This window comes from Spermophilus citellus (assembly GCF_964194105.1).
Source record: "Spermophilus citellus genome assembly, chromosome: 11".
Lineage (NCBI taxonomy): Eukaryota > Metazoa > Chordata > Mammalia > Rodentia > Sciuridae > Spermophilus > Spermophilus citellus.
This window is the reverse complement of record NC_138192.1, coordinates 46,135,032-46,162,186: the sequence shown is the minus strand read 5'-3', so window position 1 is coordinate 46,162,186 and position 27,155 is coordinate 46,135,032. Positions and strand designations below refer to the sequence as shown.

Below are 27,155 nucleotides of genomic sequence, written 5' to 3'. Positions count from 1 at the left end.
ATATGAAGATCTCTGACAAATTTCTTAGGTAAATGATTTAATTTTTATGACTGTATGATGTTTACACTGTGGTATCTTTCAGATGTGAGCTAGAATGTGTAAGAGGACTAGAAACAGAGCCTAGGTTATTCCAAAGTCCGTGCTCTAAGACGTTGCCTATTATCACTGAAAACTGGCAAGATGACATTGTCTGCCCACATCAGAGAAGCAGCTGACTAGGACTATAGAACTAAAAGTGGCATATAGTTAAACAGGCCATTTATCTAGAGATACACTATAACTAAACTATAAAACCTTAATGCTTTTTAACAGAGATGAGTGATAACCTTTATGATATTCATGTAGTTACTTGTCCAAATAATAGAAAAGAGTCTATTATTTTCTATAGATTTAAAAATATGTTATATTGAGACAATATATGTGGACTGGCTACTTATTCTTTGGGGCATATTATATTCAAAAGGGGGAAAATAAACAATGAGATTCCATATGAAGCTTCCTAACAAAAGCATACACACAGATGAGGTTAAATAGCTAAAGTACTAGTAACTTGTCTAAAAATATCATCAATACCACTGATGAGAAAGCTGCCAATTATTGGTTCTTACTATGTGGCAGGCATGTGTCACATGTTTTGCCTACAGCAGGTAGGCACTGCTGATGACCAATAACATGCAGAGAAGAAATATAAGTTGTCTAAAGCCACACAATTTGATTATCAAACAGTAATTTATTTACAACCTTGCATGATATAAAAAAAATATTTGCTTCCTAAATATCTCTGGAATATTTTCTGGAATATCTCTGGAATATCTCTGGAATATCTCTGGAATATTATCTCTGGAATATTTTCTTATCAGCCATTTTTTACTGAGACTATGATTTTAGTTATGAAGGGACATAAAATGTGAGATTTAAAGAACACTACAAGATTCTGTGACATTTTCTTTTTTTAAATAAACAATATACTATTTAATTTTGTCAATATATGTTCATTAACTATATTTATTTTAATTATAGGTGACTAGAGATTTTAGTTACACCTTATTTAAGATTAGCTAATGTTGGGCTGGGGATGTGGCTCAAGCGGTAGCGCGCTCGCCTGGCATGCGTGCGGCCCGGGTTCGATCCTCAGCACCACATACAAACAAAGATGTTGTGTCCGCCGAGAACTAAAAAATAAATATTAAAAATTCTCTCTCTCTCTCTCTCTCTCTCTCTCTCTCTCTCTCTCTCTCTCTCTCTCTCTCTCTCTCACTCTCTCTTTAAAAAAAAAAAAAAAAAAAGATTAGCTAATGTTGTTTATCCTGTTATATTGCTACAGTTTAATACTAATTCAATTTGTACTATTTTGTTTACTGGAACACTTTAAAACATATATGCATCTAATTTTTATTTTTCTATGAACAGAAGAAGTATAAATAAGTGAAATTAAATTTCTCATGTGGTGTGCATATGTATGAAGATCATCTAGAGAGAAAGAACTAGTAGTTCATAGATAGATAAGAGGAGATTTATTATGAGAATTGGCATATATGTGTATAGATGAATCATATGAGCCTCTGAAAATTGAAGAATCAGGAAATTCATGGTGTAATTCAGTCATAGTCTAGTGGCCTGAGAACTAGAGGAGCCAATGCTATACTTCTGTTTCAATGCTAATGGCCTAAGCAAGGAGTGAGGGGAAGAAATAATTCTGTTGAAAGTCTGGGAAATAAATAGCCCCAAAACCAAGAGTTCCAAAGTCCAAGGGAAGAAATAGATGACGGAGCTTAAATTTGCCTACCTCTACTTTATTTTTCTATGTAGGCCTTCAGCAAATTAAATGATACCCACCAACCCTGTTGAATGTGGATCATCTTTACTCAGTCTACTGATTTCAATGCTGATATTTTCTGAAATATCCCCATAAGCACACCCAGAAATATGTTTTATCACTTTTTGGGAATCCCTCAGCCCAGTCAAGTTTATACATGAAATTAATCATGGGAGCATATATATGTCTTGGCAAGATATTTTGCAAAGAAACATCCAGTGTGACTTTTGAATATGGACTAAATATAGTACTAGAGGGAAAAATATATATATGTCACTGAGAATGAGGGTTAATGAGAAGAAGAATATTCTCTTTTGGAGCATGGGAAGAGTTATGTACCTAGAGAGCTATCAAAGATATTCACACTGGATGATACAAACAGGAATTAAAATGATAGCATTCAGATATATAATTGTTGAAGCCATATAATTGGTTAATATCACCAGAAATACATATGGAAGAATGTTTTTGAGAGATGAAAAGAGAAAACATTAAAACAATCATAATATAAGCAGTGTTAGAAAAAGATAGCAGTATCAGTGTTAGTGTTCTAGAAGCCAAAAAGAGAAAGAACTTCTAGTTAGTATGTATTATACAATTAATGGGGAAGTCAAAGAGTACAGTGATTTTGAAAAAATCAGAATATTTGTGGAGAGAGAGAGGTAAATTTTAAATATAACAAATATTCAGTAAATGCAAAACCACATTACTCTTTTGTTGCAGCATGGGGTGGGTACCAGAGGCACCTAACAACTGAGCCTCATCCCAAGCTCGTTTTTTATATTTTATTTATGAGACAGGCCCTCTCAAGTTGCTTAGGGTCTCCTCAATTGCTGATGCTGGCTTTAAACTCAAGAATCTCCTGCCTCAGCCTCCTTAGCCACTGGGATTTCAAGTGTGGGCCACCATGACCAGCCAACACCTCATTTCTTAAACCTTTCTTAACACTGGAGAATCAGAATCAGTTTTCATAGCCATATATCCATATCAAGAGATCTGGCCTCTCTTCTGAGAACACAGAGGAAGCAGTATATCAAGACACATTATCTTGTAAATTAAAAAATGAATACTCCAAACCCAGTGATAGATTGGAATGCGTATTTCACTTTGTCATGTGTTGTTAGAATAGGAAGTAGGGAATGTAATCATCTTTTGAATCTTAGAGATGTATCAAACTTTGCAGTTTGACAAAACATGTATTTAGCAAATATTATGTTTGCCTTCTTTTTATATTTGTTCGTTGTTGTTATTGTGTGTTCTTTATTTTAAAAGTGGAATTGAACATATTTAGAAGCTAAAAAGAGAAAAAGGCACATTATTCAAAGTTTAAAAGTATTGGAGTCAGTAAAGTTGATGGAGAATTATGGCTCTATCCTAATGCCAGCATAAAAATAAATTCCAATTTTATTTTATTCTAAATAAGTAATGGAAATAAATTTTGTAATATAATATACATTTCAGAATGGTTTACATAAAATATTACAGTGCCTTTGTAAGTATGATTGAATCACCAGGATAAGTCATGGTTAAAATGATGAATGTCATTCAATAGGAAAAAATAATAATCTGAGCTAAAATGTAACTGAGTACTTTCTATGTGTATAATACAGTTAGAAATGATTTTCATGAATTATATTATTTATTCTTTGTGATTCTATACAACAAATCCATGCAGTAGGTACTATTATTATCTCCATTTTATATACAAAGTAACAGAGAGGTGATATTTGCTCATGGTTCCACATTGACAGACCATGAATCTAGGCAGTCAGAGAAGCTACTCTCTCAATGTCCATGCTTAGGATGCTATAGAAACAAGACAGATTTAGAGCCAGGAAACAAGGCTGATTTAGTGCCAGGAAACAGTTCCTCCTACTCCTTCCTTAGGTCAAATTGACACTTTTTCTGATTAGGCTCTCCTTGTACACTGCCAACTCCCCAACTTGCCAGATACATCACTGCTATAAATCTTTGATTTAATCATCCTACCATTGCTATTTCCTTTTCAAATATCAAAATCAAGTTCTGCTACCTAAAAAAATACAATAATAACAATAATATTTGGAAATTATTTCAGTGCAACTTGTTAGGGTACACCCAGAAAGAGTCTTGAAAATGTCAGAAGGAGCATATTATACAATTCTTTAGCAGATGATTCATTTCTCATCAACAAACAAAAGATCTCCTGTATAGGTACAATTTCAGTTAGATAATATTCCCCTTAATGTGAAGATTTTTACTTATCAAAAAAAAATTGTCTTCAAAGGAAGACAGATGAAGATCTTTTGAAAATAATTTGGCTGAAATCTGGATGACATGGGGCATATGCTAGCTAGGGACAACCTGGTCAGACTATCTAGTTTCAAAACAGCTTAGATGAAAGTACCAAACCTACAGTGTCATTTCCCTGAGTGACAGGCGAAGGAATTTGAAAATATGTCAGTGGTTTGTTTACTTTTTTCAAACCTTTATTGCATTACTTTTTTTTTCACTCCTGATTTAAAAACAAACAAACAAACAAACAAACAAAAAACCCAAACCAAAAAAACTAGTAATCAATATAGAAAACCATGAATTTACAGTATTTACATCCTACCTCACTGTGCCACTTTTCATGATCATTCTAATGCAGTTGGATTTCTACTATATTTTGTGCACTGTTTGTTTCAAATTTAGCTCAGGTTAATTTGTATTAGTGTTTATATGCTCTATTTCTCTGTAGGTCATTCAGGAGCTCTTATGGAAAAAGAGGAATTAATTCTTTTTTTTCTGTATTCTTATTTTCCTAGGTAACCATGTTCCAAAAATATCCACCTCTTCACCCAATGCCACCTTTGTTCTCTTGTTTGTGTCTATTTTTCACTCACTAATGTGCCAGAGAGTATATTTTGTTTCTATGTCAACAAATACTAGAAAAACTTGTACCACCGCAAGGAAAATATGTAGCTAAAATTTAGTAAGCAAGTTCTTTTGGCAACAGAAATAATGAAGTTACTCAGCTTTTAACCTACATAAAATTGGGCCTTCTTTCTCAAGCTATTAATAGGCATTTATCTGCTGCCAGACTAATAACATTTATAAATCATAAATTTTAAAGAAATGCTACTCACTGTAAAATACATATTAATTTGTTCACTTAGAGCAACAATTTCTAGCATTTTTGATTATGTAGAATCCTTTCAAAGTAAAATTAATTGGTAAATTGTAGAGTTTCAGTTTATTCTCCAGGAAATGCAAGTGAATTTTACTTGAAAGTATTTTATTCACTTAAGAATACTGCTCAAAATGTAGGCTTATCCTTAGATAGAGAATTCAAGGCAATAGAGACAAATTATGACTTTTCCTACTTCAGGTCTTGGCAAGCCTGACATTTGTGAATTTCTCTAACCACCTTAATTATGCTTCTAGGTCTACAAAGACAAGATTGGAGATGACTAGTATAATCTCTAATACTTGTTAACTGAGTGGCTTTGTCTGAGCTCTATTTAAATGGAAACTACACCAGAATTTCTTCATTATCTTTTATGTTTTTTCTTTACTTTTTGGCAAACTCTAATGGTCATTCTTTATTCCTACCAATGTTTTCTGTCTCTTCTACAGAGCTAGTTCTGCATTCTATTTTCTACTCAGTCTTTAACCAGCTGGATATTAGAGACATTCTTAATAGAACAGTTAACCATTTGTATTCCAAACATTTTAAAGGATTGCTCACTTTCACTCTGCTGTTAATTCTCACAGAACAAATAAAAATATTCAAATATGATTCATCAAATTTTTATTTGTGCTATTTGCATTACACTTCTAAATTATCTTCTTATTCCCTGACTTTAAATAGCAGTCCCTCCTCGTGAGTAAATATAAAAATTATGGAAAATAATACTTAGTTCTTATGTACTAAACAGAGCATGTATATTTAAATCAAATAAATAATAAATAACTAATGTGGGCTGGGGGTGTGGCTCAAGTGGTAGCGTGCTCGCCTGGCATGCGTGCGGCCCGGGTTCGATCCTCAGCACCACATACCAACAAAGATGTTGTGTCCGCCGAGAACTAAAAAATAAATATTAAAAATTCTCTCTCTCTCTCTCTCTCTCTCTCTCTCTCTCTCTCTCTCTCCTCTCTCACTCTCTGTTTAAAAAAAAAATAACTAATGTTGATAAATCCAATCATTATGCATGACATGCCTACTTTAAAGTTGTAAAAATTTTTACTTATAGTGAGTATAGGATAAGTCCTTATGTAAAATAGGCACTGGTTGTTAGCTAATGATTAAAAACTAGGAAATATGATTATCTATTTTTTATATTCTAATTGAAATATAATCTGTATTACCACATATGAGTAGACTGAAAATAATTGAAAAGCAAAATAGTCATGAAAGGGAATCACAGGAATGATATAAGCAAGTAAGGATTCAAAATGTATGTGCAAGTATAATTATCCATAAATGATCTAACATAAGCTTCCTTGGACATATGGGGAAACTATAAACTAAATTAATGGTGCATTATTCTCTACAATTCCTCTAAAGAGGTTGTGTTACTGTATAAAGTCTCAGGACAAATCGTGGACAGACATCCACCAGAAACTTGACTTCCCCATTCTTATCCAGTTACAACTCCATCAATATAAACCACTTTAGTCTATTAATATGCTGTTGATTATTCATTGTTTTTCCACAAGGGAGACCCACCTGCATCTGTGCGCTGGGGTTCACTGGACCAAACTGTGGTAAGACAGTCTGTGAAGATTTCTGCCAAAATGGAGGGACCTGCACTGTGACTGCTGGGAACCAGCCTTTCTGTCACTGCCGGGCTGAGTACACTGGAGACAGATGTCAGTACTGTAAGTAGAAGCACCCTCCGGGACCCTATTAGGCAGCATAGCTTTATGTTTTCATTAGTTCATCTGCATTGCCTGCATCTCTGCTCCCTCCAATATCTTCATTGTGGCCACCCTCACTTTTTCAGGTTGTATTCCTCAAACCCTAATAATTATTTACCTTGTGTCTCACTCTTCTTTTAAATATTTTATTATTCTTCCTCCCCAGCTTAGTTTTCATGGTCCATTATTATAATCATTGCCTTGTATACATTCTCAACTCACTTGGTCCCTCTTCTCCCCTACTGCATTTTCCTGGGGGTGGGTTGAAGGGTTGAGGGGGAACCATGGTTATTACACTCAGTGTTTGGTCTCTCCTGAATTTGCACTCCACAGATGAAAGCAATTACAGGAAAACATATAATATATAATAAAACATATAATATATAACATATAATATATAAAAACATATAACATATAATCAAGCCTGCTGATTGCATTTAAACTTTTATTAATAATCTCAGATGGAAACTCACTATAGCTTTTCATAATCCATCAATCCTCTATCCTAGCTGTCTACATGACACCTTCTCTGTTCTCCTCAAATTTATGATCGTCTCCCCAATTTGTGTTTAGCTGAGATAATTGCTTTCTATCTCATTGATAACAAGCAGAAACCATCTGAAGAGAGTGGCCACAGGATCCTGCCATTCTATTCACCAGTCTGCTTTATCCTGTGTTTACATGCCTGCCGTTCTTTTTATTACCAGAAGCCTTGTGCTGAATTTAGTCCTATATTCTCCATTCCTGCTGATCATTCAGCTCCTTATGGATGTATTTCCTGCAATTGTATTCCGTTTCCATATTTATTTCTACAAAAGCCTTCCTTATTCCCATATATTTTTCTATTTACAATCTAATTTTATTCATCTCTTTTTCAATCTTTTATTTAATGGTAGCATTAATTTATTGCACCATTATTCTCTACAATTCCTCTATTACTGTTTTTTCCTTTGACTCTACTTCTGTCCAGCTTTGGTCTTTATTGTTCTGCTGAAACATCTTTTATGCAAAGTCATGTTGATCGATTTTGCTTACATCCTCTTTGTTGCTCTCTAAGGATTCTTTCTCAATTCCTATTGCATAACTGCTTTCAGGAATTAATCACTCCCTCTTTCTTAAAGTATCTTCTTCTCTTCTCTTTATGAATATGATATCTTCTTTATTTTTTCATTTCACTTTATCATTTGTTTCTTCTCAAGGTTCTTTGCCTGTTCTTTCTCATCTCCCTGAAGATAAAATTTTTAGCTCCAATTTAAAACTTTGCAATGATGGCAACTCTGTCTTCTGATCTCTTTCTTCTTTATAGCACTCACTCCTAAAATCAATAATTCCTGGAAATCCTGCATATTTTAGAATGACCCCAATGATTTTTTAAAAATATAGTTTCCCAGACATCATCTAAAAAGGTTTGCAATTCTGCTTGCCTGCATCACATTCTTTCTATTATTGAAAACTTCCAAGGTGTTTCAGATATGCAAACAAAGTTCATACCCACTACACAGATGATTTTACCAAATTTCATTGTATTTATTATCATCCAAATAATGATTCCAAATTTGTAACTCTGGATAAACCTGTCTCCTGAGTTTTAGATTTCCTACCTAATTTTGTTCATGTGATCACATGATTTAGTTCTAAATTAACTTGATTTTCTCACCCAAATTTTCTTCTATCAGCATTTCCTCTTTTTAAAGGGATTCAGGGAAATAATTTTTGCTCAGGAAAAAATAAATAAATAAATAAATACTTCTTGGCTCTTCTTTCCCAGAATCGAAATACCTCTCACTACCTCCACCCTCAATATCCGCATCCAAGGTACAAGTATCTCTTGTCTGAGTTTTTACTAACTGGTCTCTATATTTCCTCATTTGCCCTCAGTATCTATTTTTGAAACAGCAATCATATATTTACACTTTACCCATAATAAAATCATTTTCCAGCTTATTTACATTTACAGAAGAGAATAAATACAACACCTAATTCATTGGTAGGATAAATGAATTCATAGAACTAATAGAAGGAAATGAAGTAATTATGAGACCCCAAATGTAGAAAGTTCATCATACATGTGATCAAGATGTAAAACAATTTTTCATCATGGATAAAATGTATGCCTATGATCTCTGGTCATTGTAGGAAGTACATGGATAGGTACAGAATTCAACTACACACACTGGCTTGTTTGGGAATGATGAGTAATACAAAATATCTTGCCTCTTATGTTTGAGTGGGGCCACTTCTGCTGCAATACAAAAATAGACTTAATTTTAAATTGCTATTTCCTTTCCAAGAGTTTTTTTTTTTAATATGAGACCAGCCTCTTCTTGACATATATAAATGCCCTTGTTGTAAGCCATATGTAACTTTTCATCTTGCCTGTCCAACTTACTGTTTATCTGCAGTCAATTTGAAAATGTTGTTAATCTTTGCTTTACATTTTCACACTACAAATGATTTTCGTGCATGTCAAGGTCAAAAGCAACTATTGTGCCATGTAATGAAGATCCTCATTACTCTCCAACCTAAGTTTGCAATAATTCTTCATTCTAGTCAGACCACACTGATCACCATTTTCTATAACAATGCCAACTTCCCTGGCACTGTGACTCTATTCAGCTTGAACCACATTTCCTTTTTGAAATTGTCCCATGTCCTCTGTCAGTTAGGATCAAGATTTTTCCCTCTGAATTCTGTTACTTTGTCTTTCTTCTGACTGATCACTATTACCTTGCATTTTCCTTAATTCTGTACATTCCTCCTGTTTGGGACTCTTTGAAACCAGTAACTTGTCAAATAAATAAATGAACAAATAATCATGCAGATCAATAAATAAATGAAAGTGGCTTGAAGAAGAGTTGATGAAAGAACAACCAATTCAGTGTACAAAAACTGCCATCTGGAATGCATGTGTGGTTAATCTTGAGTTCATGTTTGCTCCTTTTGTCTCTTATTTCCAAATTGATGTGTTATAATCGAACATCAGGGTTTTTTTTTTCCCCCACATTGTTAATAAGTTTTGTTCTTTTTAAATTGAACCATCAGTGTTCTTGATGCTCTTTGAACTGACTTAAAAATATTATATAGTTGTCAGTATAGAAATTTGTATTTTTCAAAGAATAAATTCCATCAACTTATATTTTAATTAGCAACTTAATAGAATCACAATCTGAGGTAGCCTGATGCTTTACAAAGGACTGCATTATAATTTTATTATCACTATTAGCAGTCAGAGCACTTCCCACTTTTAATGCAAAGCATTTATTAAAATTAACCAATTAATTCTTAGACAGAGGTTAAATAACTTGCTCAGGGTTCTGAAGTTTTAATATTATATTCAGAATGAGACCCCAGGAGTTGTTGATCAGGATGTCAACAAATATTCCTGCAAGTATGTGAGATGCTCTTCTTTGGCAGCATAATAAGTCTGTGGACAGTGTCATTAAAATGACAAATCCAACAGAGTAATAAATTTAGGATCTATTAGATGTGAGTCGGCAAGGTTCAGTGAACCTGATGTTCTGTCAAAATTGTATCTAGCATATACAAAATCTTTTCTCTATAAATGAAGGAATGACAGAATGGTTCATTACAGTGCCTAATTAAAGGTCCATTAGTGGGAGGTAAAACATCAGTTCTTAGTTGTGCTGAGTAACAACATTTTACAACTCTAATAGCAATATAAAATCCTGAAGTCTGAAATGCAAATTAATTTTAACAGCAGCAGCCCAGGAAGGAGAGACAGAGATAAATAATGGCAAAACTGAAATTAAATATTTTTTAAGCAAGTTGTTCAGGAACAAATATAGCTACATTTCACACTATTCTGAAGCAAGGTTTTCTAGGTAAGTGAAAATAAATAAATAAGCATAGCAGTTTGCATTTAAACCAAGGTGTTAAGTGTGAGGTCAACAATATCTGAGGTTATTTGTAATTAAATGATAATAACCTTAGGGCAAAAGTGCCCATTAAAACCAACTCAATCTGTGTCTAAGAACAAGACAGTCAAATTAAATAACAATCTGCTCATCCTCTCATTGAGAGTTTTGAAGTCCTCTAGTAATGTGCTTGGGAACCATTATAATTTCAATTAGAACTCAACTTATTAGAAATGCACCTGTATGGCTTACTCCCACTGCTTCCAGTTAAGTATACACATTAAAAAACATCTCTAGTTTATAAAGTTAGCAGTACTTGACAAAAATCCAAAGATATAATGTGTTGTAATTGATATTAGAACCACCACCTGTCAAGTAAGTTAGAAAGAGTTAAGCATTGTTGATATGGGACTACTGTATTTGCTGACATGATGGGATTATTTTTGGCATTTATCTCTTTGTCTTCTTAGATAGCTTTGTTCTGTCAGTCAGTTGGTCAGTGAACATCTCCAATGTTTATGGCGAGTCTGTCTTTATGTTAGGTATTAAGACGTAGTCATGTTAGAAACATTTCCTGTTCTCGAAGAACTTTCAGTGTATTGTGTGGCTCAGAAAAGGAAACAGGTTATTACAAGACAGTTTAGTGAAACATGGAGGTTACAAAAACCTACGGGAAGAATATGAATTTCAGCCTAAAGGAGGGATTTCTTAAAGGAAGAGATGTCTGAGTCCAGAAAAAGAAGCTAGCTAAATGAAAAGAAGAAATGATGAAGGGAAAAAAGCACAGAAGGAAACACTTTTGGAATTTATCTTTTCTCTCTTATTTGACTTTCCTGGGGGGTAGAACAGCAAGTCAATTAACATATACTGAACATATCAATGTATTGCAGGGATACATACCATTCTCTAATATTTTGCCTATGAATGTGTAGTATTTCAACAAATACTCAAATAACCCTTTTAGATTAATGTTACTAATATAACTTTGAAAGTACCAAAAAAAATGAGATTAAGTGGTTTTCCTAACCTTTCACACTAGGGAACATGTGAGCCACAATCTGTAGCCTTGTGGATCTGACTCAAAAATTATGTTTCTAAAGGCAAATTGTTCTGCCATTTGATATTCTTCCCATCCTAATGCTTCTTTGATAGGGTCACTATCAAAACATTCAAAGCTCAAGTGGCACATTGGCTCAATCTGGTCTTTAAATTATCCACTCTATTAAAAAGAGGTAGTAATAAAATGTTTAATCTTGGGCCGCTTATGTCTATGGCAGGGCCAGGTAGAAGAGACCAAAGATTTTTGAAAATTACTAAGAACACACAATAGAACATTTGCAGTTGCTCTTATTAGTATGAAGATAAATTTCAACTGAGCTTTGAACCTGAGGAATCCTGATATGGAAATTGAAACTACCAGTGGATTCTACTGTCACATGTAACTAAATAGAACCAATAACAATGATAATAATAATGTAATCTAGAGATGGTTTAAAGCATAAAAAAGCTAAACATTTCTTCAGTGTTTAAATCACAGTTGGAGTAGCAAGATTTTTGAAGCCTTGTCTACTTAGTATCCCCAAATTCTTTTGTCTTGGTGAACAAGAAACCCTTCAGGTAATTATCACTCTCACTTGGATTGCTGCTACACATTCTTCTATGCCTGGTTTCGCCTATTGTTGAAAATCTATGTATTGCCTCCCAAATGCACCCCTAGTACCTCAGTTGATTGACACATGAGAGCCTCCATGCCAGCTCAGCCTTTCTAATCCCCATTTTGTCTTAGCTCCTCTTTGAATCTCAGCTAGAATCTCAGCTCTTTTTTTTTTTGTTTTGTTTTGTTTTGGTTTTTTTTGCCCACACTGTGTCATATTATTCACCTTCATGATTGTCTGCTTCGTTAGAACATAAAATGGTCAAATTGTTTTGCATACCTCATCAATCTTGCAAGTGTACCCAGCATGTGGAATTTAGATATTTGAATGTATGTAAACACAGTTTTGTTTTGTTTTTGTTTGCTGAAAAGATCCCATCCAATTCAAAGAGCAGGGCAAATTGTGGGCCATCTTTCCTTTCCAGCTCATTTAGATCTATGGTCCATGCTTGTGATTTCAGTTTGAGTAGTCAAAAAACAGAATTAGGAAATGGACAAATTATTATTTTTTTTAATTTGATAGTGAAAGAATGGCTAGCTAAGGGGAAGATAATGTGATTATTGTAGTTATTCTTTTACTCTAGATTTCTTAGAAGAAAGTGACAGGGTTTTAAAAATATGGTTGAAGACAATTTTGATCCAACAGTAAAACTAAAATTACTGAAAATGGATATTTCCTATAACAGCATGCCTTCATTTAAATGAAATGTAAAAATAATAAGAGGAAAACATTTTGGGCAAATGTGATAATATAAAAATGGAATTTATTCAAAAATGAGATAGATCTTTTGAAACAGTAAGCCATATGTTAGTCAAACTACACATTTTTATCATTAAAACTAATTTATTCAATTGATATGTTTTAAACACTTGAATCATACATTAATCTAGGTATTTAGGATATGTCAGTATAAGGTTTCTGTGAAGACCTTTCTTTTACATTCTATTTGATAAATAGAAAATCAACTAAAATACCTTTTTACATTGAGAGAGACAAAACTACAACTTAGAGTAGTATAGTCAAAAGGATCCATGAAGGATCAAAGTGGACTTTGTTTCATAATTGCAGAAGTATACCAGTATGTTTTATGCAATTAAGTTTCAAATTCCAACAGCATTTTTGACAATAGTATATTTGTAAAGTTAACTATCACCTCTATCTCACATATCTTGCATTTGGAATTTTAGTAATTATGTTTAGCAATTTCACTAAACATCACTGGAAACCATCTTTAAAGATGCTTAATCACTCATGCAGGCATGACAGCAGCCATTTGTTTTTATGCAGCTTCACTTGATCTAGAGACAACTCTGATATCACAATACCCTCAGAACACATGTTATCCCTTGCTAATGCCAAGATCATTTAATCTTCTACCTTTGTGTCATATTAACAGCAAAGACAGGTTTGATCTCTTTCTATCCAACTCAGAAAGAAGTATATACAAATTAATACAAAGACAATGAAAGGGCAGTCCTAAGACCACTTGATTAAAGGCTGAAAATAACCTGTTACACAAGTACCAGTAACCTTCTAAAGAACTGGCTTTGAAATAAATTGGCAAGTGCTCCTTTAGAAGCTCCCCATACACACTAAAAAAATAATGCAAAGCTTTTCATTGTAGAAACGTTCTTTATGATTCTGCTGTACTTGGCATTAAGCAAACTGCATGAATTCATGAATAATTATCTACAAACAAAATTGGGTATTTGAAAACAATATAGTACATAAAACATGCCCAGACCAACACATAAAATCAAATAAAAATATTTACTGGAGGCTTACTTTCAACCAAATAAATTGTTTCTAGTTAAATTCCTCTACTATTACCATTCTTAAAAACAAACATAGCTGGGCATGTTGGCACATGCCTATAATATCAGCAGCTAGGGAGGCTGAGACAGGAGGATCACAAGTTCAAATCTAGCCTCAGCAGTTTAGTGAGGTCCTAAGCAACTTAGCAAGACCTTGTCTCAAAATTTAAAAAGAGGGGAGGTTGGGGATGTAGCTTAATAGTTAAACATCCTTGGGTTCAACACCTGGTACAAAAAGAAAAACATCAAATATAAATTGAAGAGTGATTTTTTTTTAAAGGTAATGATTTAGCCATTACACACCTGTAATCCCAGCTACTTGAGAAGCTGAGGCAGGAGGATCACAAATTCAGGGCTAGTCTTGGAAAGTTAGTGAGACTGTGTCTCAAATAAATGAAAGAGCTGGGTTTATAGTTCAGAATGCTTGCCCGGCATGGGGAGGCCCCAGGTTAAATCCCAAGTTCCACAAAAAGAAACAAAACAAAACAAAACAAAAAGACAAAGAAAAATTTAAAATATTAACTGACATGTTTTGAATAAGATCCCTTGAATAAAAAATCTTTAAATGCTGTATATAGGTAATAATGAGTGTAATGCATTCCACTATCTTCATGTATTTAAAAAATAAATTTAAAAAAAAGTACACACTCCTGGATCTAAAAGCACCAATAAAGAATGATGGCCCCCACAAAAAAATCTTTAAATGCTTTCAAGAGAAGAAATATTTTCCTATTTTATCATTAGTATCAGTATCATATCCTTCATGTTTAACAATTAAAGATGTTAGCACCATTAATTAGTATTATTAGCCTATCAAGCAAAAAAAAAAAGAAAAGAACCTTTTTGGTAGTTAATATTCTGCTAGAAACATTTTCTCATTTTCTATCTAACCTGATTATTGGTAAGAATGGCAAGAGAGATTATGAGCCAGTATGCTCTCTTCAGCAGAATTTAAAATTCCTGTGTCTTAAAATTAGGGCTTCTGAATCCCGTACTTTAAAAAAATAAAATACCACACACACAGAAAAAAGAATGATTTATAATGTACCCTTTGGTTATGTAACCCATCAAATAGAGAATATAGCAGGTAGAATAAATCTGTAAAATACTTTGTTCAATTTAATTCTCATTAATGTAAAATTATAAGCATTATAAATCTGATTTGATAAAAATATATATTTTAAAATTTATTAACTTTTCCAACACATGAAATAACAATAAAAATAGCAAAATTAAATAAAAAGGGAATGCCAGAGATATCCAGTAGATTTCTATTACAATATAAGTGCTCAATTTTATATTGAAAAATTACCCTTAAAAAAAAAATCCATCTATCCTAGGTTGCCTCATAGGATCACATACAACTTAAGTCTGGGACACACTGAGAATAGAAAGTGACTTTTTTTAGAATAGCACTGGAAGATTAGTTCAAAATTCAAGTGTCTAAATTTTAATGAAAATCTGATTTTCAATTTAGTGACTAATTTGTATTCTGTTTTGAAAATTGAGAGAGTCTATACTAATTATCTGAGGGCCATCAGTCCTTAAAATTGAATTGATAGGAATGAATCAGCATAATGGCAGAAACACACACAAAAAAATGTGTAACAAGTAATGAATGACATCTTACGTGTCTAGCCATCCGTCTATCATTTCTGCTCCTATTGTCTGTTTGCAAGGTACAGGACTGGAGGAAAACTTGAGAGAAGACACATAGAAGTACATAAGCATTTTGATTTGAAAGAAGGAAGAAAGTGAGAATTAGAGGGAGAAGAAAAAGAAAAAGGATAGTAACGAAAGAGACAGGGAAAGAAGGATGGACAGAAAGAAGGGAGAAAGAGAGGGAGAGCTAAAGACAATGGTAAGACAGAAAGAAGAAAAATTGGGCAGACAGGGATGGTGTAGTTGGGCTTTATGTTTCTTTCCACTCAGGCTAAAAGATGATGACAGTAACTTTTTTCATGATGCACCCCTCTGAGATGATCTTTTCCATGATTGCCTTCTATTCAGAGTACCCTGCCTGCCATTTTTTATGAAAAACTTCCCAGTTTCTAAAAATGTGTTACTACTTTTTGCTCTGAATTACCTTTTTTTTAAAAAAAATAGTTAATTGTATTGGTTAATGAAAATGCCCTTGATCTTGATTTTTGTCAACCATGTTAGCCCTGAGGATTGCGTTTTCAGCACTCAAGGGTCATGGAAAATGCTCACACAGTAAACATTATTAACATAGAGGATACCAATAAATGTATTACATTAAAATTTATTGAACCTTAACACAGACTCAGTGTTCTGATGGAGAATTCAGGGCCTTACTGGGACAGTGCTTTGTCTGTGGTCACAGAGGTAGTGCCTACATCTGCATACTTCCTGCTGTTTCCTTTAAGGCCATCATATGCTTACTCACTTACTGATTCATCCGATCATCCATATTTAGCTGTCATCTGCAACTCAACTTGCTCACAAGTCTCAAATTACTCTCTATCACTTTATAAATAGTTACTTGCTAAAGCTGTTTATAACTAGTCTGGTTTAAAAATAGACACTCAACCCAGAACATTGTTTCTAAGTAAAATTCATGGATATTTAAACAGGTTTCTCTGATATTGGAAAAAAAAAAAAAAAAAAACATTGTCATGATAGTCTTACGGGTTGATATTTGACTATTTCTAAAATTACTGATACTATCATTGTTCATATACATTTTGCAACAGCAGTCTCTCAAAAATCTAAGTGCTGATCCTTTTTAAATCTCACTTCAGATGCTGCTCACTCAGATCAAATATTTGATAATTTAGATTTCTGATAGTAACATTTTTCCTCCACCTGTACACTCAGGAATGGCACTATTTTCTCAGGATAGGTTTTTATTATTTCTTTTTTTTTTTTGTCTTTTCTATAGAAACATTTCAGTTATAAATACTATTTTAGTAATAAATTATAAAATGCTAATTTTCTTAAATACACCATCCTGATGAAAATTTATCAGCTCTAATCAGAGTTTTCACAAATTTTTTCCCTAGTAAATATTGGCATACCTGGATTTAGTGTTTGCCTACTTTATTAAATTTATATCTGAAATTAGAAGATAGATTTTAAAAATATTCAATAAGTTTAATTATTAAAATATCTTAGGCTGTGTAAATTATCAGAGAAATATAAAGAAGGATAAATTTTAATATTTTATAATTCTGGGTTTTTTTCTTTAATTTACTGATATAATCCTTCAAAGACAACATTCAGAATACTAAGCAAATTTGTCTAAGTTAGTTTTTGTCTTTTGCCTGCTAAGCTATTCTATGTGGAAAACCATCTCTTGCTTGATGCTAGGTATCTTTAGGGAAAGAAAGACCACCATCATTGTTGTTAACATATTTAAGAATCTCAACACTTTACAAAATACCTTCCAAATGTTTTCAGCCTAAATTAAATGTAAGTGAGTAGTCATGATTCAGGCGGATTTTACTTAGTGATTTCCTGGCTGTTATTTTGTTTTTGAATGTATCTGGGATGACCAAAAGTTGATCCTGCATGTTAATGAATAGACCATATCATGTTTCTTTCATGTATGAAAAGTTTATGCAGTGAAGAAATGATAAATATCCAAATATCCAACTTGGGTTGGGATAGGAGTATAAGAATGTCACTTGAAATCTGAACCTCTGGCTTAGGTGTGAGGTTGTTGACTGGCCCTGAGCTCTGAGATTACAGGGTTTGGTTACATTATGCAGATTTTCTTGTGTCTTCTGCTTTTGCTGTACTTTGAGATTTTCACTGGTGATTAGACACTAAGACATCTGATATGGGCCACTTTTCGTTTCAGATACACACAAAGGAAAAAGAACAACAGAAATATTCAAAATGTTTTACAGAATTTTTTCTAAGTAAGCATATGAAATATTGAATAAGAAAAATCATAGTTCATTTATGAGAATTAGGCCAATTTGGGTTTGAAATTCCAATCTCCTTTTTATTTGTGTGTGATCTTTTACAACTTGATTAAATCCTCTGAGCCTTGTTTTATTCACCTATAAATGATTGATAACATCAATAATGGACATCTATTCCTGGCATGAAGAAAAGATTTAACATGTTTATCAGCAGCATAATCATTATTTCTACCCTTTTACTCAAAATAGGTTGTAATTGGCCTTGATGATATAAAGGGGGCATTGTTCAGGATCTCTGAGTGAGGAAGCCATCATGACAATCTTGGCATGATTTAGTTTAAGTACCTCAGTGGCTCAGTTCATACATGACCAAAATATATCCTAGAAACAGTAATCAAGTAACTCAAGTGAGTCCACATTTTTAGCATGCAGAAGTGCTAGACTTCCATGTCTCTCATATTCTGGTTATTTTTGTTTTTCTCTTAATAAGTCTTCTGGTATAAGTGCTCATCAAAAATTTCAAAAATACTATGGTTAGCTGTCCTAGAAATTCTTCTTCATTTTATAAAAACATGGAAGCTGCTATAAACCTCTCTCGAGGGAGAATACCAACAGAATTCATAGAACCTACTGCTCCTAGGACACACCTAAAGAATAAGAGGAATGCCTATGAGTATGCATTGTGGCATTTACCTAGTCTTCATGTTGAATGTGATCTTATCCTCCTTTTAATTTACTGTTTTTATGTGTGTGTTTGTGTGTGCGAAATCCTAAGTGATCAAATGCTCAATTAATCATGAATCAAACCAATTTACAGAACTAATTTTTTAAAGGCCAGACCAAAATTCAGTGAATTAGAACAATTAGTATACATTCATACAGTTCTATAATTAGTTCCCCTTGAATAACTGGACTGTATTACTGGTCAAAGACTCTCCAGGTACCCCATTATTTTTAACTGAATAGTTTCAGCCCTGTTTAGTTAGTATTGTTTCAGTTTGGTTTTCTTTTCTTTTAATTTCACACTTCACTAACATAATTTGAAGAGCCCAGTTGCAAATATAAGTTAATAGCTAAATGCCTTGGCAATTTCTTTTCAATAGAAGGGAATATTTGGAAAAGTAGTTAAATACAGTGACTTTATAAATATCTGGCTCACAATGAATACTCATAACTCTGTATATACCCCGACACATGTACCTATTTTTATGTAGTCTATTATGGTGAATGATTACATGAAGAAGTGTTTTCTTGAATTTCTCATTGTTTGAAAAGGAAAGATTGAGAAATAATTAAAAGAAGGACGGAATGCAATAATGACCTCCCTTGAAAATTACTTCATTTCTGTTACAGAGAATAGCCGTTCACTTATTCTCCAGCTAGGTAAGCTAATTATCATATGAATACTCTGCAATTATATATTCATCATTGTCCTTTCCATTACGTGATTATTTGCTGCTAGTAGGTAGCTCTTATTGTAATTGCCCTACAGAGATTATAGCAACTTTTATATTGTGAATATAAAGTGTTATTATATAATTTCATGATAATCACTACTGTCTTAGCACATATTAATTTCATTTCCTTATTGGTTCATCTTATTGTAGGCAGAACACTTTAATTGTTAGACCATTCAGATCAGTAAAATGCTCAAATATTATGAGATAGCACATCCCATAGAAAGGTAAACTTCACTTTGTTGATAATAATATGTGTAAGCTTTGGCCAAACATTCAGATCTATTCTGATTCCTATTTTCTTCTTGTCTTAACTTTACAATGATCAGCTCCCTGGGAGCAAGTGTCGAGTCTTGTGTTTCTAGGCTCTCACTGAAGTTCCTAGTACACAATTATATGTATGTATATGCTCAGCGAGTAATAAGTAGTAAATCCCTCACTTCCATTTCCTCTCATGACCAACTTGATCATGTTGTTTAAAAGATGTTGTTCTCTCAGTTTTCATTTCCATAAATTTATGCTATTCCTTCTTGAACACTTATTGACCAATCTAGCTAGATTCTTCTATTTTCAGAGTCTTCATTCCCTCTCTTCTATCTTCAATTCCTTCCCTATTTTATTCCTTTCAACAACAAAAAAATAAATAAAATTATTTCTCACCTATGTTTTTTCTCTGATCTGTCTTCTATCAGTATAGTGTATTTTTAAAATGTTTTAGTAATGAAAATAATTACTAAACTATATTAAAAATTTGAAAAGCAATGATTTTTTGTGTGAAAGAGGAGGGTGTGGTTTTGTGTGTGTGTTTGTGTGTGTGTGTGTGCGCGCGCACAATCCTAAGAATCAACATGAATAATTTCAAACCAAAGAAGCCTTCTCATATGCTATTATTCATATTTAGCTAAATTAGTAAACAAATTTATGCTGGATTGGAAAGTGCTAATGAAGTATTCCTTTAATTAGATAAAATCTAAAGTGATTCCTAGAATTTAAATATGAATGTGTAGTAATTATTTGAGATTTGCAGACAGGTGACACTGATGAGAATACAGCAGATATTTATATAATTTTAAGGAGATGCTTGTAATTCAAAGTAAATTATGACTGAGGAGGGAGATATTAAGGTGGTATTCCAATAATTGATTAAGCATTGCAGTCATGATATTGAGACAGTTGGAACAGAAGCTAGATTTTGGTTGAACTGCACAATTTTAAAATACCACCATCAGATCCTTCTGATTCTTTCCTAGACTTACATGTAGCATGTGTCATGGTAATGATTTTAAAAGCAGAGAATACTTTGCTTTCTAGTTTACAAGTATCTGATACTTGTTTGGTAGCCTAAATACCAATCACTAAATTTCCTTATTGAGTAAGATCTGCTTTCTCCTGTGTTCATTAGTCTTGGAGTTGAAAATAAGTGTAAAGGATTTGAGACAAAAATAAAATAAAATTGGAAAGGAGGAGGAAGGGGAGGAGGAAAGAAGGAAAATGGGGAAGGGGCAAGGACAGTAATATGTAATTGAAGAATTAACTCTAGAAATCAAACAGGTGTAGAAAGCAATACAGCAAAAATATAGCTCAGCAGTTTCCAGGTGCTTCAAATCTTAAGCAAAGTAGCAGGAGATAGATTTTCACAGATAGGCTCTGGTGAGCATATTTACCAGGGCTGGAGTACAATAAGCAACTCTGCTCCTGAAATTCAACTCAGCATAGATTGTTAAGCATGGAACTGGGGGAAAAAAATGAAATGTCTTCCAATTTCAATATATCTAGAGAAAGGTTCAGCTCCCAAAATGATTTCTGCCTTTTTAGAAGGAGAATGTTGCTTGACATAACAACATGAAATTTATAATTTATACTACACTTTATTGAAGTGTAATTCTAATATCACCTTATTCCACTATTTTATCATATACAAACACTTCTTTCTGCTCTTTGGATTTCATTTTTATGCCTTGAAAAATAATATGCATCTGATATGCTGAGGAAAAAATATAGCAATAATGGTTGGAGATTTCCTTTAAATATAGAAACTGGGCCATGAATTTTTAAAAATAATGAGTATAAAGAGATAAACTACTTAGATTAATTAGCAAAATAAACTAGAACTGCAAAAACATGCTAATGTAACTAATTTTCATTTAAGTTGAAAAACAAGTTCCATAGAAGCATATGCAGAAGCTCAGAAAACCACAAGGATACCATATAATAAATTATCATTAGGTAACACATTGATGTAAACCAACATTAAGGTCAAGAAAAATCATTCTCAGCACCCTAAATCCTCCCCAATGTTCTTCTTACTTCTCCCAAAATAACTGGATGATTTCTCAAACCATTGGTATATTTTGCCTTTTGTACTTAATGTAAGTAAAAGTTTTGCCTTTTGTATTTCATGTAAGTAAAAAAAAAATGGTATGTATTTTATGTTTCTAGCTTTGTTCTCTCAATAGTGTTTTGGGGAGATTTCCCCATATTGTTGTATAGAGAGATAATGTTCCATTGTGTTTGTGTGTATATGTACATTTCATGGTATGAGTGTATCAAAGGCCATTCATTTTTCTTGTTGTATAATTTCTAAAATGTGTGCTCAGCATATTCAGTACGTTTCCTATACATTCAAGCATGCCTCTCTTTTAGGCATATGTGAAGAGTGGTAGTGCTAAGCTATAAGGTGTGGGTATATTCAAGTTCAGCAAATGCTTCCCACTCTTTTTCAGATTTGTTGAACCAGTATTCATTCCTACTAATAGTGGAGGAAAGTTTGTGCTATTGCTTGATTGTCCATTTGCTGGTTGTGGATAGTATTCCATTCTAGTGTTAATTTCTTTTTCCTTGATCACTTATGGATAGTGTACATTCTCACATCTTTTAAAGCTTCAAAAAAGACATTTAATTTGTGCATCAAAATTACTTGTATTTTGCATATTGTAGGTAAGTTTTTAACTTTGTTCTTTAGCATTCTAGCTTAAGTGTAAACTGTTTAGTTTTGTGGTGTGCTACTGGGCAGTCATTAGCCTTCAGAACGTTAACTCATTTTTTTTTTTTTTACATTCTCAAGTTTTCTCAGAAATATAATCATAAAAGTAAAAGATTTTCAAAAATTTCAGATTAAAAGTTTATATTTTGGTATAGTTATCAGCTTTAGCCAAGAAATAAGCTATTTAGATTTAATCAAATTCATTTATAATAGAACTGTGGCAAACTAGAACATTCTCTCCAGATCATCATTTCTTTCTTTCCCAACTTCCTGAATTCTAGTTCCTTAATAAGTGTCTTGGGAATCATGGAGGCCTATGAATGATAATCTAGAAATGGACAGCAGGGAAGGTATTGAAATTTTGTAGCATCTGCAGATAAAACCCCTATATTGTTCTAAGTATCCACCACATCAAACTTTGAAGATGACAGAATGAAATTATATTGGAAAGATGCATTAAGACATATGTTCTATCAGACAGCTGAACCAAGAACAATAGGTGAAATTTTAAAGAGATTACACACTAAAAGAGATCTTTGTCATTAAGAGGTATCTAGCAACCTACCTAATGAAGATTGTTCTTCAGAGATTATTTTGCACTCAATGACAGTCTGTAGTAGATGATCACATAGACCTCTGTTAAATTACTCTTCATTAAAACAATACAATTTATTTGGTATAGCCCATATCTGCCAAGCTAGAACAACTACAAACCCACCCAAAAAAATGCACAGAGACAAACACTGACTTAATTTTTGGACCTCCAAGTCTATAATGTTTTGAAAGTGCTACTTTCCTTATATACAGTCGAAACCTTTATTAATAGGCTTAAATATTGAATCGAAATGAGGGTGTTTGGCATAATATAACAGCAAGAATAAAAATGCTTGAAATAAATTTCCATAAATATGAAGCAAGCCTGTCAATAAGTGTAATATCTGTCTGATTTAATAAAGAACTAGATAAACATAGAAACATGAGAATCATAAATGATGTTTTAATTTTCTACACCAACCATAATTGTCATACATCAGATTAAAGTTTCCAAATTGAGATTTTTATCTTAGCTTATCTCATTTAATATTGCTTCACAGTTATATACCTAAAGGGAGATTGCTGCTTCTAAGCACAATGTCTAGAATCAAGTTAATCAGTTCTTTTGCTAAAATTATTTGTATTATAAATTTTGATGTTTTAAATTTGGTGTTATATTTATTATAACTAGTATACAGACTTGTCTGCTTTTCAGAAGACTAATTTAAAGTTAGAATTGCTGTTAAATTATTGAATGTCTTTTGCTGCACTATGCATATTTTCCAGATATAGAAATGTTTGGGGAAAGTAGTCCTTTGTCATTGAAAGAAAGTTGATCTGCAATGCCCAGTCAGAAACATCTTTTAAACAAGGGGCTTAGATTACAGGGCAGTTTCCCTCCAGCTGATGGGCAGATTAACTATATCACCTTTCAGGGGGCCAATAGCATAGATGTCTACTAACACTTCCTACCCATGTTGGATCAGCTAGTTTCCAGTTCTCTTTGAATTTTTGGAGAGTCTTGGTTTGCCCAAGCTTTTGGAAAATGCATGAATTTTGGTACCTATAAAGAGAGGCTTCTTACCCCAGCACTAGGGCAAGGAGCAAGGGTAAGAGTCTTCCATTCACCATATGCTACTGTATTCTCTGGATTAAAAGAAGTCGGAGGGGGCAAACATAAATGACATGTAAGGAGACCTTGAGCATTTCAGCTCATTTTGTACTTTAGTTATAGTGTTCATTGAAAGAAAAATTAAGCAACTCTCTTTTAAGTTTTATTATTCAGAACTGAGTTTGTCACCTAATAATTTATCAAGATAACCCTCTCCTTTTAGTCAGATTGCATGATGCCTAACTTGGACAAAAGATGAATCAATAGCATTATTAGAGAAGACAAGTTGCATATTATTATGAGTTGCTTGTATAAATTATTCTACCTATTTATCGATCACTTTTTAAATATGAAATGAAATAGTAACATTTCTTCCATGACTGAAGAAAAATGTCTTTTAGCATAATTTGGTTGTTTGGCTATACTTTTTCCTAGATGTGTGTCATCACTATTGTGTGCATTCTGAATCATGTACTATCGGGGATGATGGAAGTGTTGAGTGTGTCTGTCCACCACGCTACGAGGGACCAAAATGTGAGGTTGACAAGTGTGTAAGATGCCATGGGGGACACTGCATTATAAATAAAGACAATGAAGATATATTTTGCAAGTAAGTGGATATTCAAGTTAATCTGCAATAGAGTATGAAAACCATGTGTATTACTTTTGTTCTCAAAATCTATATATGGCAATCATTGTATTCTATATTTGTCTAAAGATGAAGTCATTTCAATTAAACACAAATTTACTCGAAACCTGCTATAAGCATCTGAAGAACATGAAAATCTATCATTTAACAATATTCCTAAGAGTAAGTAAAAAAATAGTGAAATGCAACATACTTTCACAAATTTATGTGTAAAATTGTTCAATTCATATAGTTCAGGCTTTTAATTCTTTCATCATTATTAACACAGTGAGTGAGTTAACATTTCTACTGATATAAATCAATCTTTGGGAGAGAAGCCAAATATCTGTATAATGAAAATAAGCATTACCTTTTTTTTTTTTTTTTCTCAATCTGCCTTTGAACATTATGGTCCAAAATAAATAGAGGGAATAATGTGTTCCCGGAAGCAACTACAACAAAAATGTCCAAGTTTGACTTCTCTTACATTGCCTTTTGACCTTTGGCTTTGAGATTAACTGAATGGAAAACAGAACATAGTGGCTAAAGGGTAATGCCATTCTGTTTTTATCATGAAACAAGTTTATGCTGCAGAGGTTAGAGATCAATCCTCACTCCAAACTACTTTTAACAGCCTTTTAAAAGAAGGGCTTATAAAGTACTGGATTCTGTCACTTGCCTTGCTTAGGAGTAAAATAAATGAGAATATGAGATAGATAGCATGCTATAAAGAGTACATGCACAGATTCCACTGGGAACTTGAGGAGGGTGCCACATGAGTTATGTTGCTCTCCCAAACAAGGCCCAATAAAATTTTATTACAGACAGAACCAACGTTTTTCTTTTTTTTTTTTTTTTTACTTACACTTTTTAGAATTTACTCTAAATATGATTTGTGTTTTATTTATGAATGACATTTACTCAAAACAGCAAATTGGGTCATTTGAAAGTACATTATTTTTTAAGTAATTGAAAATATGACTTATATATAAATGCATGTCTTTAATAATTACATAAAAGCAAAACATGCTTTCATATAAACTACCCAAATGGTGATTGTTCATTAAGCTCATCATTTGTTTGTGAGAAAACTTAAGTGGGATGAGACTTAATTTCAATTAGTAGGAGTACTTTTTCTTCATGTCCAGTGTACCTTATCCAAATGAGCTGTAGTACCTTCTTTAAAATTCTGTTCACTTACACGTGGAATCATGGCTTTAAACCAAAAACTCATGTGCAAGTTGCCTTAGAAAAGCTCATTCAGAGATAAACACCTGTGTCCATTGTAAAAAAATTCATAAAAGTTAGGAAGGGCAGGACTTGGAACCCATTGATGAGAAACTGGCTTCTCCAAACTGGAAACATGAGATCCTCACAACCCTAGCAGGCTATTGAGGCCTAACATTATAGTTCTCATCTTTTAAAAGATCTTTTTGGAAATGTTGCCAACAGTGAATAAATAGTGGAGATTTAAAAATAGAAGTACTATAGCATTTAATTTATCAGAGTCTACATAATATTTGAGCATGAAATTCAAACAGAATACTTTGTGTATTCGAAAGTATGTTAGATGACTTGGGGCTGGTGATGTGGCTCAAGCGGTGACACGCTCACCTGGCATGCACAGGGTGCTGGGTTCGATCCTCAGTACCACATAAAAATAAAATAAAGATGTTGTATCCACCGAAAACTGAAAAATAAATATTAAAAAATTGTCTCTCTCTATTTCTCTCTCTCTCTCTCTCTCTCTCCTCTGTCTCTAAAAAAAAAGGAAGTATGTTAGATGACTAAAGTTTGTTTTTTATTTATCTGACATCTTTCATCTTAGCATTAAAATGAAATTTACATGAATTTTTGTTTCATAGGTCAAAAACAGATACTAAAACAAAATTCTAGCAAAATGTTCTGTTTTCCTTAAGTAGGAAAATTCAAGCCACATGTACAGTTGTGATTATAAATAGGCACTTGTGTTTCTAATGCACAGACCATGAATTAGGACAGGTACTCTATCAGTACAATTTTTAAAACACAGCTAATATATTTTTCTTCTGGAAATAGAAGTAAATATTGGAAAAAATCTTGATAATAATCTTGATTATTCTAAATAATACCTGTTTGATGTCTACTGTCATATGAAATTTCATTTTGTGTACTGGATAACTTGTAATTAAATTTTGGAAAGTAATATATCACAGACTTACACGTGTGTGCATATTTGTGTGCATTGTATATGCCTCCAAAGGAAAATTATTTTGAAAACTGACATATACACTGTAATTTTGAGGCATTATAATGATTTTAATAACTTCTGTTTTTACATTAAAACTATCTACACACTTCTCTCTTTAATTTTGAATTCAAGTGAATTATTTAGAAGGAAAATTAGACAACATCTTTCAAACTATTGTAAGAGGAAATTTAAAATCAGTTATTATTATCATTATTATTTTTGATTATGAATTTTGGTATAAAGTTATCTTTTTGAGTAGAAAACCCTTAATGATCTGC

At 32.8% G+C, this 27,155-nt stretch overlaps 1 protein-coding gene across 1 annotated transcript in view; it reads left to right on the top strand.

Annotated features, from left to right (window-relative positions):
• Window positions 1-27,155, top strand: part of LRP1B (LDL receptor related protein 1B) — a gene marked incomplete at its 3' end in the record, with an annotated part of 1,847,377 nt that overhangs the window by 1,781,503 nt on the left and 38,719 nt on the right. The window contains exons 84-85 of the mRNA XM_081262419.1: window positions 6,500-6,661; window positions 24,455-24,629. Coding sequence (XP_081118545.1) covers window positions 6,500-6,661; window positions 24,455-24,629 — 337 coding nt within the window. The remainder of the gene's footprint in view (window positions 1-6,499; window positions 6,662-24,454; window positions 24,630-27,155) is intronic.